Consider the following 18,972-nt stretch of genomic DNA (forward strand, 5'->3'; position numbering starts at 1 on the left):
GTTCACGCAATGTTCTCTCTCTTCGATGAAATGGACTTGTATTACTGTTTCTTTTATTTTTCTCTGTACTCTTTGAGCTTATGTGTGTATACACATGTTAAGGTTTATTAGTTTAGCATCATAAGCCTATAACCGACTTTATCATACTCTGGCTAATTGTATCTATTTAATATCTATTTTAGTTCTTTTGTAGATCACTAAAGTCTCTCTTAAAAATACTTTTAAAATTATTATATTAATTTTTTTATATAAACATTCATTTGACCATAAATACAGAAGAAAGAATTATTAAAGGAAATTGATTTCTTTGTCATCAAAAAATTTGCCAATTTTGTAATTTGTCCAAGTGTATATACCCAATACAAGTGTAGTGTATTACTGTGTGATATGCCCTGACCTAAAAAAATACAACATTAACACCTTGCTCTCTCTTAAAATTCGATAAAGAGAGCAGAAGAAAACAAAGTCGAAGCATATGGTAAAAAGTTCGATTGTGTACGATTCTTGGCAAATTGTCTAAACAAAATATTCAAATTTCAGACACAAATAACCGTAGCTAAAAATAAATGCAAATAAGATCTGGAAGCACAAAGAAGACAACAAGATTGGCATATTCCATAGAGATAATTTATTGGACTGTATCAATATATTTATGATTGTGATCTAGTAGTCCCTTTTCTAAAACTTAAGCGTTATTAAACAAATAAGCCCTGAAACAATCACACTTAATACAAACAATGAACACGCATCATAAATACACTTTAAATACAATTTATAAACTCAATAGATCGATAGAATACCGCGTTATTTACAACTTGGCCTACACGTTTTTAATACTAATTAATTTTTAGTCAAGATGCAAGTACAGTTGAATAAGGCGTGCCTGGGAAAGGCCGGACACTCGATTTTCCTGAAGAAACGCACACTCCAACCGGTTGTGATCTCTGCGAAACGGTTTAACGCCATTATGGACCGATCCCAAATGGCCCAAAAGCATGAGAAATTGGCGGCAGATGATGAGGAACATCGATATATGCAGTATCTGAAGGAGGGTAACGATCAGTTGTGCAGTCAGTTCAAGAACATGGGTCACATGTCCCTCGAGGAGGAGAAACAGGCGAAACTGGATCTGGAAATAAAAGAAGATGAAATCAGAAGAAAGCAAGTCAAGAAGGAGGACGAACAGCATCGCAAGGAACGCATCATGCGCGCAAATCGCATATTGGAGAACCTGAAATCGGGACAACGATCCCTGCATCACGCCCTGGTCGAGAGTGAGATGACCTACCAGCGAAAGTTCAATGAGAATCTTAATCGTGAGATTGCCGAGGATGCACTGCGTCAGCAGCGACTAGACGAGGCACAATGTCCGCTGATGTTGATTCCCTTCTGTGGCGTCACCGAGGACCAGGAGAAAGCGGTGCAGGAGAAGAAAGCGCTCGCCATTCGAGAACACTTCGTCAAGGAACTCGCCGAGAGGCATCAGCAGCGACTTGACGAGAAGGAGCAAAAGGATTCTGAAGTGATCATTGAACGGGCACAGTACAAATGCCTGCAAGATGTGGAAGAAAGACTCGCCAAGAAGCTGGCGGAAAGTAAACGCGAGTTCTGTCGTCGTGCCTATCAGGATGCGATAAAGGAGAAGGCCGAGAGAGCGAATTGTAAGTTTAAAATTAACATGCTAATATGCAAAATATTGTCAAGAAACATGTAAGGTTTTAAAGTAGTCGTGACAGACTCCATTAAAGCTATCAATTCCTGATCAGGATGATAAACTAAGTAGATAAACTTAGTCCGTCCGTCTGCCCTTGATGAAATTAGCATACGTTCTTTTTTGGTAGAAGAATTACCCATGTGTAACTATGCTGGATCGGGAAATTATATCATATACAGCTATATAGAAACGATCGGTGGAAAGTCAACTATTTTATATTTAAGAATTTGTGGTCTCTGTAGTTTTTTGAGATATCTCAACCAAACACACGGCTTTTTTATACATCCTAAATAAAATTATAGAATTGATGATCATGGAAAAGATCAGTTGAAAATTGAATACAAAGATCTATAATAATACCAATTCTTCGGCATGTCGAAGAAAACCGTTCTTTCTTGTTATACCTCATCCTATATCCACTCTACAGATGAAAATATTTGCGACGCGATCGACGATCGTGTAATTTGTGTTGATCAGGTGAAGCGTCGTAAACTGGATACGCGTTCGGGTCAGGATATCAAGGCGATACGTGAGAAAGAAATACGTGATCGTGAAGCACTTGCCGTACAACTCTGCCGTGAGCAACAGGCGAAGAAGCGACAAGACGAGGAACATCAACGTGAGCTTGTGGAACGCCATGATTCGGAGGTTCAAGCGGATGAAACACGACGACTTTGTCGGTTGGATGAGTTGCGCAAGGAACGCATTGCCTACCAAAAGGAGGAGCGTAAACAGGACGAGGAAAAACGCAAACGTGCTGATCAAATTCATCGCTTCCATGTAGCGGAACGGTTCAAGAACCAGGACACCAACAGACGGTTCGCAATCAGCCAGAAATATAAGAAAGATGATGAAACTACAAAACTGCGCAACATTCTCTATGGCCAGCGAGATGAGTTCCTGCAGCGACGCGAAGATGAGCTAATGAGAATCTCCGCCTGCGAAGATGATCCTTATCTGCACGAGGATGTTGGCTTCTTCGATGATGCGGTTAACATGATTTCCCATGCCCGGCAGGGAGGACGTTCCGTATATCCCATGGCCAAGGCAGTTGAAGTTTATCGTCGCAAAAATAACATTGATATGGAACCCGAGGGTCGAATGGTGCGTCGAAGCAAACTGCGCGATTATTGCTGGCCAGGATTTCACTCCAAGGCGGATTTGGCCTATAGAAAGTATGATCAGCGGGAGGAGTGTCGCCAGCGACAGGAGAACAATCGTCATGGCATCTTTGCCAAGTGTATTAAAATCACAAAAATGGCTGCCGAGGAGAAACCATATAAGAAATGTCCAATGGAGTGTCCAGTCAAGTGTTTCCAGCATTGCGGACTGCCTGCAATCGACGATGTCGATTCCTTCGATTGTGGCAGCAATGTGTGCTACGAGGACGATCCTCCACCAATTCCCTGTACAAGTAATACCCAGGGTATCAAATTATGATTAAGATTTAGCTCTTAACAAGTAAATACTTAACAAACGACAAAAAAATACTAATAATTCATACTTTTAAACTTTTACAACCAAAAATATGCAGAGTCTAGAAAGAGAAGGAAAAGCAATCAAAACAGAATTCTTCACTCAACCAATTGATGTTTGATATGAAGGACCTGCGAGTCCTTAGCTACAGTTATGTCTCCAATGGAGCTATCAAATAATATGACAATTAACTAAAGATTAATTTTCCTCGATCCATTTACTTAAATATCACAAATATAAGGTAGCAACTATGCATAATAATATAATAAAAACAATAAATGTTAAAAAAGTGAAGATAAAATTACGAGTTATCGTATAATTTTATTATAATTCAAATTATTAAGAGTTTCAGTTTCCTTGGCCAAGAATATTTATTTTAAATACACACTTGAATTACATTTTAAAAAATTGTATAAAGTCATTTTAAAGAAATTACAATCACAGACTTTTTAGAATTGCAATTCCATTTGCATTTGAATCAAGGAGTCGCCACAGCTTTTAGAGATTTAATATAAAATACGCATTTGTATAAACTTCTAGCAATACACTTAGACTTCAGCTTTGTGTCAAGTCAAGTTTTGCAATATTCTCCAGCTTCAGCACATTTTGCATTTTTAATATAACAATTTTCCGGGCAGCACAGAAAATGCAATCGCAGCTGAAAAATTATTTATACAAGTAGAGCAAACAGATTATAAGAATAACACAGAAGACGGTAGTCGCTGGGCAGATATCCTGTAGACAAATCAAAGAAAATATAAAATGTTTAATTTTTCTAAGCAGTAAAAATTTTAAATATTTATAGATAACCAATTTTCAATCATATTTAATTTAAGTAATTACATATACAGCAATACAGGGTGTTTTGTAGTTCAGCATTCGTAAATGCTGCATTGTAACATGTATTACTTTGTACTATATATTCCATCTGCCTGGACAAATAAATGTGAGCGACGATTTATCAGAAAGTGATTTAAGTTGGTCTGTTTGCCAGCTTAGTGATTTATTTGGGCCAAGATGGCATTTTAATAGACTGGAGGGCTAATTAAATTTACATTTGAGCTGGCAAAGTGGGCGCAAAATGTGTTAACTGTTGACAGCGGTGCCAAATGTGGCCAAAACGTGCCACATGCAACGCGTTGTCAGGCCACGTAACATATGAATAAATTATTCAAATTGCTGACAAGCCGCCAAAAACTAACACGACGTTGGCCCAAAAGAAAAACTTTGCGCATTAGCCAAAAACGGCGTCTTGAACTTTGTCCTTGTGCTGCAAATGTAATTTATCAGCGCGGAAATAAGTAAATCAAAAACAATTTAAAGCACGTCTTTCTCATTCTCATTCTCGTTCTCTGTCTCTCTCACTCTCTGTCAAACTCGACGACATCATTAGCAGGAGTGGGAGTGAGGTCAGGGCCGGAATCAGGATCAGAAACAGGACCAGCATCAGCATCAAAACCAGAATCAGAATCAGGCAGCAACTTTAACTTAATTAGCTCGTCTAAGGCAAACCTACTCGTAGAAATGGGGCTGACATTGTCTGCAAAAGTCATGCAGTGTGGCCCCCCAAAAAGTTCAACAAACAAAGGAGTGGGGGCAGTGGTATGGAGCTAATGAAATTTTGAAAATTTTCAAACTGGCTGCCGACGAACCTCAAAAGCAATTAATCACCTGCATTAAAGCGCGTTAGGTGCCGACATCTGAAACTCAACTGTAAGCCAGAGTGTGTGTGTAAATGTGTGTCTGTGTGTCTTGTGTGTAATGATGTTTGCTCAAGGACTTGCCAACCGCTCTAGAGAGCTCCTGACAAAACCTCGAAAGTCTCCATCCCTTTAAAAAGTTGAGTGCTTTGTGTTATTGTTTGCTCAGCAGCCAATTGTGTTTGCTTTTTGGTAGTTAATCCTATTAATTAGCCAACTGTGTCGAGTGCCAACAAATGCGTATAATACCAACAAATGCTGGAGGTGAGAGAGGTAAACGAGAATGCTATCAAAAGAAATCACCACAGGCTTTCACTTCGCTGTGAACATCAAATTGATTAGCAACTTTTCTTCAAATGATGAAAGCAATAACTTTGCCCTCCTTTTATTTCTCTACTTTAACCAAATCCTTTTAGAAAATTTCACAACTTTCTTTACAATTAATTCGCTGGCCCAAATTTCAAGTAAAACACAAAATGAAGAGTGAAATTTATTGGGGTTTGAACCAATTTGTTGTTAATGGCGTTATAAAAAGTTATGCTCCAAATAAACATAGATTTACGAATTAAAGATATGTATGTAGTTTATTTGTATATTATTTGTTTTGTTTTTTTTTTAATTCTTTGCTGGCAGTTGTTTTAATGTGTAAAACTAATTTATAGTATTGTCAAAAAATAAATAAAAATATGTAATGAAAGCACAATATATTTCCTAATTATGCTTAGCATAATTTAATAAAATTTCTTTTTATTGTGTGCTTCTAAAATAAACAGATCACATGGTTTATAATATCCTAGATACATCTACGTCAATGACAGCTCCAACCAGGTCTTAATGAACGTCTTAAGAAAAAATGGGGCATCAAAAATTAAGAACAAAATTGCTTTTAATGTTTATTAACTTGGCTATCAAAGGCACACACGTAGCAGGAGGTTGAATGCGACGCCTTGCATGTTAAAACAAAATCCAATTAGCATTTTCTTCCCTTTTTGCGGCGACTCTTGCTGATGCTGCCACGAAGCTGCTGCGCTGCTGCTGCGCTGCTGCTGCGCTGCTGCTGCTCTGCTTTTCCAGCTGCGCTGCTGCTCCATTTCACAGTTTTCATTTTGTTTGATAAACGCGCGAGCATTTCAAATTAAATTACACGCAACTAATTTGTTTTTGTGATTTTCCCAAGCGTGTGTGCGTGTGTGTATATATATATGTGTGTGTGTGTGTGTGTGTGTGTGTGGCACATACATCATGAGCTCAGCCTGCTCTCAGCATGCGAGTGTGTGTGTGTGAGAGAGTCTGTGTAAATAAACGACAATGCCGCCCAGTTAAGTCAACAGCAACCACACGAACAAAGACGCTGAACAAACGTTGAAAATTTAATTTGTCCATTTCCCCGGAAAGTGAAAAGCGCCTCAAAAAAATTAAAAATGAATAAATGGGAAATGTATGTACTATATGTTCGTGTGTGCTGCATTGTGGCACGTTGTTTGCCTTACACGCAATTGTGGCAAGAAATTGCATCAAAACTCAGCAAACACTTACAAATTGTTGCACAGCTGCTGAAAAGTGTTGCCACAAAATAAAGGGTTCAATGTGTGGCTCAACAATGGTTCAAAAGCGTTATAATGTTAAATTGATGAGTCCTAGAACTACAATTCCTGATATTTTTTTCTTACTATTTCGCTCACTATATTATTTAAAATAAATTCTATAAAAATTTCATTAAACATTAAGCATACGTATATTATTTTATTAACTATATGAACAAGCTTAAATTTGTACTCTGAATGATACTCAATGATTTATTGATAGTTAGTTTAAATATAAACAGTTGAAAGAACAATTTCATAGATTTTCGTCAGTTTTGAGATTACTTATAGAAATTAGTCATTTATTTTATTTATATATATATTTTCTATATTCTATAAACAAAGTATTAGAATTTTCACAAACAAGTTACTTTGGTCATATTAATTATTCCATTTACCACTTTGCACTTTCGGCCACAAATAGTTATAACTTGGCCCATTGACTGGTCGACTTTGTTAGACTCTCGCCTTGGGGCAGCTTAATTATAACTTTATAAGCTACAAAGTTAGTTACATGTCCCGAAGGTGCTGACAATACAAGTAAAGTGAAATTGCGCTAAAAAATATGCAACACTTTCTGAATTTATATGCATATTTTTACTTGCAGCTGTGTGAGTGTGTTTGTGTGTGGTGTTCTTTGTTGCGGTCAGACAGCCACAGAGTAGCAGATGCTGCAAAACGCTACATTATGTATAAATATAGCATATGCAGCAAATGGAGAGGGCGTGAGGGGGCGTGGCAGTGTTGTATGTGTGTGTGTGTGTTTGTGTGTGGGTGTGTGTGGCAACGTTCAAACGACTACATAAATCCAACGCGGCTGCTGTCTTCCTGGTTATTGTTTATCATGCAAGCTCACACACACATAATCATGCATACATATGCAATGAGAAACAAACACAGATGCGGGTGCATAGCACGCATACGCCATGTGTGGCCACTCAGCAATATAAATATAAATATTTTAAAGCAACATCAGCAATTAGTTAAACACATCTTGAGATAGACCAGTCATAAATTCCATTAAATATTTCAGTTTATTGCACTTTTAGCTCAAGCATTGCTCTTCATCTGTTTACTGTTAAAAAAGAAACAAGCAGACAAACTTGGAAGAATTTAATTTCAATCACGTTTGGCACATTTAAATGACAATTCAATTTACCCAAAAAAGAAAAAAAGGAATAAACCTAAACAGCAGCAAGCGAAAGTACTAAAAGCAGCAGAATTCGCTTTGGAACTTGTTCGCTGTTTGCACACATGTCGTATGCGTAATTTCAATTTAATTGATTTCTAGAGCAATTGCTTTTTGCGCTGTTGCTTAACAAACTTTTGCCAAAGCTTTTAAAGCAGCATTTTTTTTTTTATTACTCAAGTTTTTGCAGCGGGTATGTTTAATTTAATTAGTGATTTGTAACATAAAAGAGATAAACAGCATCTGTGTTTTTTTTTTTTTTTTGAATCCATTTTTAAATTAATGTGTCATATTTTTTTGTTAATTAAAAATGTATTCCAAAGAGCGCAAATTGTTTTAAGAACTTTTTTAAGTCATGCTATAAAATTTCAGAGCATTTAAGCTTCGTCCTATTTTTATTTCTTTTTATTTTTTTGCTCTCAACTTAACTTTGACTGCGATTTGCCAAAGTGGTTTTGAAAAATCCACATTTACGTTTACCATTTTTTCTCTTTTTTCTCTCTCTCCTCATTTGCCTTTTAGCAAATAAATGAGCAGCGTACAGCGCTGATTAATGCAACTTGAGTTCGACTTTGAGCGCGAGTATAAGTAAAGAGTGTGTGTCTGTGTGTGTGTGTGTGTGTAATATTAAGTGTGTGTTGGCAGCATGTAGAGCACGATTAATCAAACCGCAATTGAGTTGAACTCGCGCAACGCTTGCTTTGAAATTAATTTGCAGCTGCTTTGAGTTTAAATTAAAAGTTAAAAGCTGTCAAAGCTCTGATGCTTAACTATGATAGTAATCTAGATTTTTTTGGCATTTAACAAGCTTAAAACAGATTTCCTTGTATAAAATTTAATAAACTAAAACCATTTGCAGTTCACTGAACTGACAGTAAATAAATTTAACCTAATTCGTACATGTCAATAACAACAGGAAGCAGGACAAGACAAGCTGCTGTTCCTTGCTGCTTGTTCTCCTTCTTTCTCTTGCTAAGAAAACGCTGACTGACACACACTCTCACAATCAAATAACTGAGAAAATTTCATACAATGGGCGCAAAAACCAAAATGTTGAAGATAAAAAATTAAAGTTTCTTTTAAGACTAAGCATTTTTCGTGAAAATTCAAGTTATACTTCCGAGTATCAGAAAATATTAATAAACTTTAAAAAGAGTAAGTGTCTCTAGCTTTAACTAGGTAATACCAAATAAATAAAATGTTAGAAATAAATATATAATAATAATATATTACGTTATTAACCATAAGCGGAACTTGTAAAAGATATATATTTTTGCAGATAATAGAAGATAGGATCAGAATACTGTCGTATATCTAATAGATTCATGGTTGATTTTTCTATATAAATAAATTTGGTAAAGAAAATATTATCAAGAATATTATTCTGTTTAATGTTGTGAAGAATATCGTTAAATTACTTATATTTGATTGTATAACAATGAAAATGAGTTAACAATTTCCAAAAAAATAATTGGAAAAATATTAATGTCTCTAAATCTTAATTAATCTTAAAAATCAGTATTATTAGAGATATTAAGATTTTAACATCTAGAGTAGCAGACTTACGGCAGCTAAGCTGCTTGTAGGGTATCTGTAAGTCCAACACACTGCGATGTTGATCTCTAAAATTTTGTCTAGAATTTAAGTGCAAACTTCCACTGTGCCGCTCTGTTGTCTGTTATGAAGTGCAAAGTGTAAAGCAAAAGTTAAAGATGACGACCATTTCTTAGTATTGGTATTTGTCTGTGTGTGTGTGTGTGGGTGTATGTGTATGTGCATATCTCTGTTAGCTCGTTGACTGTGTGCGTATTTGGCATTTTGCGTTTTGTGCTTTGGCACCACATGCTTCTGATGGGTTGCAGTTAATCCACTTAATGACCTCGATGATTTTATTGATGAGCACCTAGCGCCATCTACATCTCCAGATTCAGCTCTATGCCCACCATCTCCATCATCATGGCCAATGTCTGAGCCAATGGTAACATATGCCGCCTGATGATGGAGTCGCTGGCTTGGATGTGGGCTATCGTTTTTGGGCTTACTTCCCTTTCCTTTATATTCCCATACATATTTTTTCTTTTGGCCTTTTTGCTTGTCAACGCCGTCTGTGCAACGAGGCGTGGCACTGCCACTAAACGGTGTTGCCATCATCATCAGTAGCATCATCATCATCGTCTTGGTTGCCATGTTTGTTTCCTGTTGATTTTCGGCACGGCCACGGAAACCTACTAAATTAGTGACAGCGACTTTGGCTTCCAGCTTTGGATTTCAGCGTTTGATAAAAATGGCAGAGGACGCTCAATGTGTGTGTCTGTCGCCCAGTATGTGTGTGTGTGTGTGTGTTGTGTGTCCTGTTTGTGTTATTTATGCGCGCGCATTAAAATACAATTTTTATGCTTGGCATTGCCAGACTTATCCTTTGACTGGCACAACACCCGCCACGTCGCCAATTCCACTCCCAATCCCCCCAGCTGCTACCAATCCCACTTTAGCTCCCTGGCAGCATCTTTATTGAGTGTAAATGCGCGTGGCGAAAGCATATTTATTTACGTTGAGCTGCTTATTTATTTGGCAAATGGTTTTGCATTTGTCAAGAGCAACAACAACAACAACAACGTTGCCAAATCTTCATCACCAACGGCGACAACTTGCATTTCAATTTAGTCCAAGCACTTTCGGACTCCCATTGGTCAGATCCATTCGCCGAAGGCCATCCTTCTGACATCCTTCTGCCTTCCTTCTGCCAAGTCCTTGCCAAGTGAAGTGTGTGAAATGCTCGAATTTCCGTTTTGGGAATTTCGTTTATTTAACAGCATTTCACTTGTTTAATGCTTGACCATAAACAATTGCTATGCAATTTATTGAAACATGATTTAGCTAAGAATTTGCTAATTGCAAAAATGCCACTTGCAGTACATTTAAATATTCAGAAAAATTACGAAAATGAACGAACAAATTTTATTTCAAATAAATTTGTCAAACGGTATAAATATTCATTTTAATCTAAAAAGGAACAGATAAAATACAAAAATTGTGGACAAAATATTTTTTACAAAATTAAGGGACGAGTCAAACTAATGAAAGTATTTTGACTGGAAATTGATTAGTTGTGCTTAAAAAAATAAATGAAAATGTAGAAAGATTATAAAAATATAGAAATTTCTTGATCTTATATTGAAAGCAGTCAGCTCAAGTTTATTTTAATTTTTATGCTAAATATTAAAACATATTAAAAAAATTCGTATTTCCCTGAAGAGAAAAATCTTTGAGTTTTATTTGCTACCATAACTGTAGAGAAAAATTCAAAGTTATAATATAGTTTTTAAGCAAATTTTACGCTTAAACCCAAAAATGTATGATATATTTTTAATTGTGATAACTTAAGCCAGAACACAGCGTGAAGTCGTTCAAGCATTCAAGCTGAACAAGTCAAGTGAATGTTGCACTAACTTAATGATGCATTAAAGCGTTAACATTAATATAGGCCACATACACACACACACACTTACAGGACACACACAAGCAAGGTATGGCGCCTTGTGACACTTGGCGCTTTAATTAAATTTTCGATAATTGCTTGCGGCAAGTGGCAAGTGTCGAGTAGTTGGGGAATGTGGGCAAGTGGCGACAACTGAAATACATCGAAACATGAAAATATTTGTTGCTGCCAGGCGCATTTAAGTGGCATTTTAATTGATTAAAAAATGAGGAAACATTGCACAGGATACAAGACAAGGAGCGAAGGACGAAGTACAGAGACGGACATGGGAACATGTCGAACGGAGCACATAACATTGCCCATTATTACTTGTTGCCTCGACATTTAATTAACGAGCCGCCTTCATGTGTCGCAGCGACATTTTTAATTTCCTTGGACGCATCGGAAGTGGCGTCAAGCTAACCGGAAGTGCTGCCGCACGCAGCAAAAAGCACAGCGCATAATTAACTTGTAGGCGGGCAGCAACTGACAACTTGGCCACGCCCACTGCACACAGCCACTTGTAAAAGTTGAAAAGTGCCAGAGACACAGCGGCAACTGTTAAAAAATATGATTAGTGAGAGCGAACTGCTATAAGATACTCTCTAAAAAAAATAAAAATACTTTTACAGAGTGTAAATTCATATTCAGTTTGTAATTAATTTATTGTAAGTGTTACGACCAAAAGCAGTTAATTAAAATTCTATAAAATGATCTGTAGAGTATGCCTTACACAGTTATTTTTAATCTGAAATATATTTCATATTGTTACAATCCTTTTATCTACAATACTTAAGCATTTCACAGGGTACAAAAAATAACAAGAAATATATAAAAATTAAAAGAAAAACTTTGCACTGCATCTAAACTTGGCCAAGAATTAAGAAATGAGCAGACGCCGGCATCGTTGAAACTTTTGCCATAGCTCGAACATAATTATAAAAGTTTCGACAAGCATTTGCCAGGTGGGCGAAGCGTTTGCCACAAATCTGGACAACGGACGTGGCATTTCCATCGACTTGCGAGTTGGTAAGCAACTTCCTTTGACTTCGTCTGCGGACAAGTGGCAAGTTCCAATACCCACTCCATTTTCACTTCCATTTTCAGTTGCTGTGTTAATTAGCGTGCCATTGGCATTTATGCTTAAACGCTTAATGAGCTCGTTGAAATCGAGGCTACTTGTCTACCCTTACCCTCTCTCTCTCTCTGTCTCTATTCATTCCCCTCTACTAATTGCTTTTGCCTAGCAAATATTAGGGTGTAACATATGCATGTGTATTTGCGACCTATGCGTCGTATACGTAATTTCTGGCGTGTCATTCAACCAGCCGGAAAATGGCTTATAGTGCTCCCGACTAGCTTATAACAAAGCTTTGCCTGTCTGCCGTTGACAACAACTAACAACAATAATGTTAAAGGCATAACGACTTTAGAATACTCTATATAAAACTAGTTTTTTTCTATTTAATTTTTTTTAATATTTCTAATTTATTTATTTAATAGATAAATCCACACAATAAACATGAAAAAATAAATATTTAATTAAATTTATATCTGTATCTTAGTTCTCTGGAACTTCAGCAATACATATTATTTACTTTGGGAAAAAATGTATGTTATTAAAACTACAATTTCCAAGCTGTTAATACAATATCGAATTAGCTTATAAATTCATTTTAATCATGTAAATGCCTAGTTAGATATAAAAGTTTTGAGTTTACTTTGAATTTAAATTATATTTAATTTATTTGTATAAAAGTAGTTTAAGGATAAATTTAAAAATATCTGACTCAAATATTTTTGTTGCCAAGTTACTTTTGTTAAGCTGATATGCCGCTATGTTAGGGTATATTAACAATAGAGGTTGCAGGAAAAAACTCAAAGCAGCCACTTAGGCGCCGAGTGTCGCTGGTTTTGTATTGTTTGGGGGTGTTGGTAGTGGGACAGGGAGTGGGAGAGGGAGAGGGGCCTATTCTTGAACCAGGTCCAAACAAACTCGTATACCTGTGCTCTGCAGCACTTGGAAATTGCTTTGAGTTGATGTTAGTGCTGTTTTCTTATCTCTCAAAATAGGCATTGTTGTATGCCCTGCATGTGTTCCTTCTCTCACAGTACGCGTGTGTGTGTGAGTGTGTGTGAATTTCCCTTTGATTCTTGCCATGCACGCATGAAAATTGTTTTCCTTTTGTTTGGCAGCAAACAACAAAAGCAGCAGCAAAAGGTTGTTGGCAGCATCAGGAAACCTTGCAGGATTATGGATGCGCCTCTGCTGTGGCTCCTCAAAAGCTAAGTGCGTCATGGTGGGCGTGGCATGCGGCAGGTGTGAGGCAGTAAAAGGCCGCATAATGACAATGGACTGATGCACGATATAAGGCATCCAATTGGGTCACGAGACCTCTACATACCCATCCGTAATTGGCATTAAAGTTGATGCAATGCGACCTGAGATGTGATTGAAAATTGAATGTTAGCCTTAGATAAGAAGGAGAGAGAGAAAGAGGGAATGGGAATGGAAGAAGTGGAGTGAGCAGTTTCCCGGAAGGAAGTAAAGTGTTGTTCTTGTACTTGTTGTGCTGGTTTCAGCATTAGTTTCAGTGCTAAGAAGAAAAGCCGTGAAAGTGCTCCACATAAGCAGCAGACTGAAAAGGTGAGTCAACTATGAAAAGTCTAATGGAATTCACAGTCTGGGTTGAAAATCTTTCTTCATAAATGTAATATATAATATACAGATACTTAGAACTCTTTAAAGGAACCGAAACAGAAATGATGGTATAAATAAAGAAAAAAAAAATGTATTAAAAAATATTTCGAAAAAAGCGTCAAGGGGAAAGTAAGGAAAAAATGGATATTTTCCAAATTTGATGCAGAATCAAAAAACTGGCCAAGTAAATCGGTTAAGATTTGAGAAAGTTTGAAGTTTTCAGAAAATGACAAGGTTAAGGTATGGAAAAACTTGACAGTGATCGAAAAAAATTTAGTTTTACAACTATCTAAAATTTTTATGCAGAATTAAATTAAAGGGCAAATAATAAAAATAATCATTCTTCATAGAAATTGGTTAAGATTTGACAGAGGTTTGACAGTTAGAAGTTTAAAAAGGCGTCAAAGAAAAGTAATTTATAATTTAACTATGTATAGAATATCATTATTTTTAATACATATACTATATACATTGAGTGCCAGCATCTTTTTCTACAAAATTTGCGTTTATCGAATCACGTATAAGTTTCGGAAAGAATTTTGGTAAATTGAGGACTTTCTTTCTCTTTTGCTTCAGACTTCTTCTCATTTTCTTCCAATCTACCCTTTATCCATGTATCCCCCTTTCTTCCTCTATCTGTCTTATGCACTCGCTATTGCTTTAAATTCAAACAACAATTTATTTTTTCTGACACCAGTTTTACATTTGACTTAACTCTATTCTGACTTTCTAACATGCTAAGCAATTTTATAGAATTTTTGCGACAAGTCTAATTTACCAGCTCCATTATAGGATTCAGAAATGCAACCAAAATGAAGCTAATCTGGAATAAAGTAAGCTTGCAAGCTGCTTTGCATCACGAGAATGTGAAGCAGGTATTTATTATAATAGCACAATTTATAAGCGCCAAATCAGAAACATTAAATTTTGCGGAAATCTCAGTAGCTGAAAGCCAGAGCAGTATGTAGGGACATATATCTTGTAGCTGGGAATCCAATGTGGGAGACAAACGGCAGCCACTTAAAACTGTCACAAGTTAAAAACCGCAAACAGCAGTCAGAATGGGAAATCGTGAGCTCTATACTCAAGCTGAACAGAAGCTAGAAGAAAGACATTATGCGCCGGCATGCCGCACAACAATTTCACAGACAATGAATACATTGGAAAAATGAGGCAACACACTCACACACACACACACACACTTACGCACACTGTACACACACACGCAGACATACTATATATTGTGACAAAAGGAATTTAAATAAATGCATGTGCACGAGTTGGCCGCACTCGAGAGGAGCACAACAAAAAATAACAACCATCAGCAAGCAGATTGGGGCAGCAACATTTTAAATACCCTTCCAAAAAATATAAAATTTGAGCCCCTTCCAGTGCGAATTTGTCAAAAACCGTCTTATTGCTCGATGAATTTGTCTCAGCTGTATTGTGTTGAAATGTAAGCCTCCTTGGTCTTACCGTTTGCGCTGCACAAATATCAGTCAGTCAGTCAGGACAAACAGTTTTATAAGCTGAACTTATTAGATGCAAGAAATTAATTATTTTATATATTCGGTTGCCACAGAAAGCAAAACCAACTGAAAATCTTCCTAAAATGTATGGAGTTTAGGGAGATTTTTGGTTGGTTTTGCTTTCTTTGGCACCCCTGATAGTTTTCAAGATATTTTTTAGTTTCGTGGGAGAATATTATGAGAAATAAGTATACGAGCATTTAAAAAAAATTATTTTCTAAACACGAAGAAGATGTTCGATTTGTGACTGAAAAATTAAAGAATTCTATTTATAAGGTCATATTTGTTTATCTATAAGTGAGACAGTAAATAAAATATTTACCTACTACAAATATGTATTTTTTATACAATTTTGTTAAGATATCTATAACAAATTTAATCGAATGTAAATATTGATTTACTTTAGTTGATTTGCGTCTTTTAGAATCTCTTTAAAAAATAAAATAAATATTTTACAACCTCAGTCGTTCGACCTATTTAATTCCTATGACAAATAATCAATAAACACATATAAAAATGAAATATACAAAGTGTTACAATATGTATATGCAAGTTATAAATAATTAAAATCGCACTATTTTGAAGGACATTTCTGGATATATGTCACCAAACGGAAGGAAACAATAAACTTCAACATAGAATACAATATTCAACCTATATTAATAAAGGTATAAGGTGTTTTTTAAGGATCTAAAGTCGATCAATTAATGCGTCACATGTTTAGTAATAAAATTAGAATACCCACAGCAAGAAAAAACAAAATCACAACAATTGTCAGGGCGGAGTTGCTGCTGCTGTGGGTGCGAGTGGGAGTGGGAGTGGGTGGCTGCATGACGGGTGGTGTATTTGCTGGAAGGAGGCGGATCAACTGCAACCACTTGGTATGTACGGGCGGTGCGATGACTTTGCATTTTGCATTACTTTTGCTGGCGACTTTGCTTTGAAAGCAGTTTGAAATTATTGTCTTTCAGCCCGCAGCGCCTGTCCTTGTTGTTGTTGTTGTTGTTGTTGTTGTTGTTGTTGTCGTTGTCCTTGCCAACTTCACCACATTTCAATGTTGCGTGTAGAGTTATTTTAAGTCAATGCTGTTGCTGTGGTTCTTAGCCTGCTTATGTTGTTGTTGCTGCCATTGTTGTTGCTATTGTTGTCGCTGTGTGCTTACACACGCAAATGTCTTATTTATGCTCAGCACTTTTCGCTACCCAGCGACAACTGCGTTTTTGCTTTATCCTGTGGCTGCAACAGCACACGATCAGAGAGAGGGTCGGAGCAGGGGTGTTGCACGAACTGGAGATGGGAGGTGAGAGTCGGTTGCTCCTTAACATTATACACTGTTGTGGCTGCCGCGTCTCAGTGCCGTCTGCTGTTCTTGTGGCTTCACCAGCAAATGTTGCCTGCCTCCATGTCCGGTGTCCTGTGTGTCCTGTGTATCCTGTGTGTGTTTGTGTGTGTGTATGCTCCCTACAACATTCACATTGACTGGGTCATGGAGGTAGCTTCAGTTTTACTAGTTAGCTAGAAACTGCGGTCATATTGCTTGCGAAGAAGTAGAAATTATCTAATTAGCAGCGTAAGCACCTCTTAGCTGAACCGGTTTTAAATGACTTTTGACACGGCCTTACTGCGGCTAAAAACGGTTTAAAGTTGTTGAGCAACCGCTTTAAGCTGTTCATAAATTAAATAGTGTTTGTCAATGTTTTTATTAGACATGTTTTATGGTTTTCTAAATAATAATAAAAAAATAAATCAAATTTTTATAATTTTTAAATTTAATATTCCATTAAATACATAGAAACATAAAATTATTTATTCTTTTTTATATAATTTTTTTAATAAATGGTTTATACATTGAAGAAAAAATATTTATTATATAGGAAATAAATAATTTAAAAATTTGTGGAAATATTTTTGTGATTTCTCTGTCATGACAGGAACACTGACATTTTCTTTGATTGCTTTCAAAGCAATCATACAATGATAAGGTCACATATTTAAGTAAGATTTGTAAGTAGCATATAATTCTAACAAAAATATACTTTAAAATATTCAAACAAACAGATTCTTTCGATTATTTTTGGGATCGCTTTAAAGTAGGTAGTTATATTATAGCTTTAGAAAAAATTGGAATTTCCTTAAAGTATATAAAAGTATTGCAGGGTATAGAGAAAGCTTCTCAGCTTCGCACATCTACACAGAGTGGAGTGTTGTTGTAGGAGGCTGAGCTGCTTCTTTGGCTATACTTCAACTTCAGACGAGCTTTCTTATGCAAAAATGTATTGTAGTTGTTATTATTGTTGTTTGCTTGTTATTTTTGCATAATAGAAAATTGTTTATATAGCTTTAGATGCGCACAGTACATACACACACAAACACAAGCACACACACACACACACACACACACATACATATATTGGACAAGGATCTGACTGCCTTAGTCAGAATCTCCGGCACTGGCTTTGACTCTGGCTCTAATAGACTCTTGCCAAAAAGCCTTTTTTATGCTTCTTATTATGGCTCAAGAATGGCAGGTCCTTTTGGCCTTACCGCTTCCCCATCTTCCCACCTTGCCGCATCGCAATCTAAGCTTATTTATTGTGCATATTTTTGCCACAAGATGGAAAAAAAAACGGGAAAAGAGGAATTACATTTAAAGGGCAGCAGTTGCTAATGGCACATAATCACATTAACTCAAAACTGTCGCCACTAACTTAATAAGCAGGCAAGTTTAAAGTTTGTCCCTGCCATGGATGAGGCCAACTAAGAGGTACGCAAGAGGGGCTGGGGGAGGGCAGGAGTAGACATGAAGGAGCCAGGATGAGCTGGTCGACATGGCACGTTATGCAATTTAACAAAATTATTTAAAATTCCGCAACTTTTGCCATGGCAAAAACTGGGGCAGCATAAACTTTGCAACATGGCAACTTGGCATAACAACAACAACAGCAAAAACAACAACTGCAACAGCTGCAACAACTACAACAATTACAACAAATACAAATACAACTTGCACTTACAGTCCATGGGTCAGTGTTGCAAGCAGTGCAATGGCAACTTTTAAATTAACCCTAATTCCAACAACTGCAGAAGGCAAAAAAAAAATGTATATATATTGTATACACTATATAAAAGTTTACAATATTCTTGCACACATTTTTCAACTTTAACAATTTATTAAATGGGTCAAAAGCCACTAAAACTTCATTTATCATTGCATGAGCAGTCAACCCTCCCGCCCCTGTTTGCCCCCTCAGCCACTCGCATTCAGCTGACGAGCAGCTCTGAACAATTGCAGGCCAGGCTAGTATACCCTTTAATTGTAAGCAACGAAAAGGGTATGCGCAGCTAGTGGGTATGCTTGTATCTACACATATACATTTTTTAAAAACTAAAACAGTATTATAAATATTTAATTATTACAGGGTATTATACAGTTGTGCAATCCTTATAGTCAGACAGTTAAATATACCCATAGGTCAAAGCAAATTTTATAGTTTTAATTTTCTTAGCACCTATAAATTTGCTTGCCTACTGGGTATTTTCTAGTCGTGCATTCCGCACAGCTAGATAACTTGTTGGTCGGTGCTTGAGCGCGTTAAAATGCC

At 36.5% G+C, this 18,972-nt stretch overlaps 1 protein-coding gene across 1 annotated transcript; it reads left to right on the plus strand.

Annotated features, from left to right (window-relative positions):
- The first annotated feature begins 735 nt into the window (after nt 1-735).
- On the plus strand, nt 736-3,402 carry LOC117784985 (trichohyalin-like). Its single transcript, XM_034622852.1, has 2 exons — nt 736-1,661; nt 2,142-3,402. Exons 1-2 carry the CDS (start codon nt 857-859, stop codon nt 3,152-3,154), a joined length of 1,818 nt encoding a protein of 605 aa, XP_034478743.1. The 5' UTR covers nt 736-856; the 3' UTR covers nt 3,155-3,402.
- Nucleotides 3,403-18,972: the final 15,570 nt, after the last annotated feature.

Source organism: Drosophila innubila (genome assembly GCF_004354385.1).
Source record: "Drosophila innubila isolate TH190305 chromosome 2R unlocalized genomic scaffold, UK_Dinn_1.0 1_C_2R, whole genome shotgun sequence".
NCBI classification, from domain to species: domain Eukaryota; kingdom Metazoa; phylum Arthropoda; class Insecta; order Diptera; family Drosophilidae; genus Drosophila; species Drosophila innubila.

Coding starts and splice junctions, on each gene's coding strand:
- LOC117784985 (XM_034622852.1), top strand. CDS start 857: ATGCAAGTACAGTTGAATAAGGCGTGCCTGGGAAAGGCCGGACACTCG. Junction 1,662..2,141: donor GAAGGCCGAGAGAGCGAATT/GTAAGTTTAAAA, acceptor TCCACTCTACAG/ATGAAAATATTTGCGACGCG.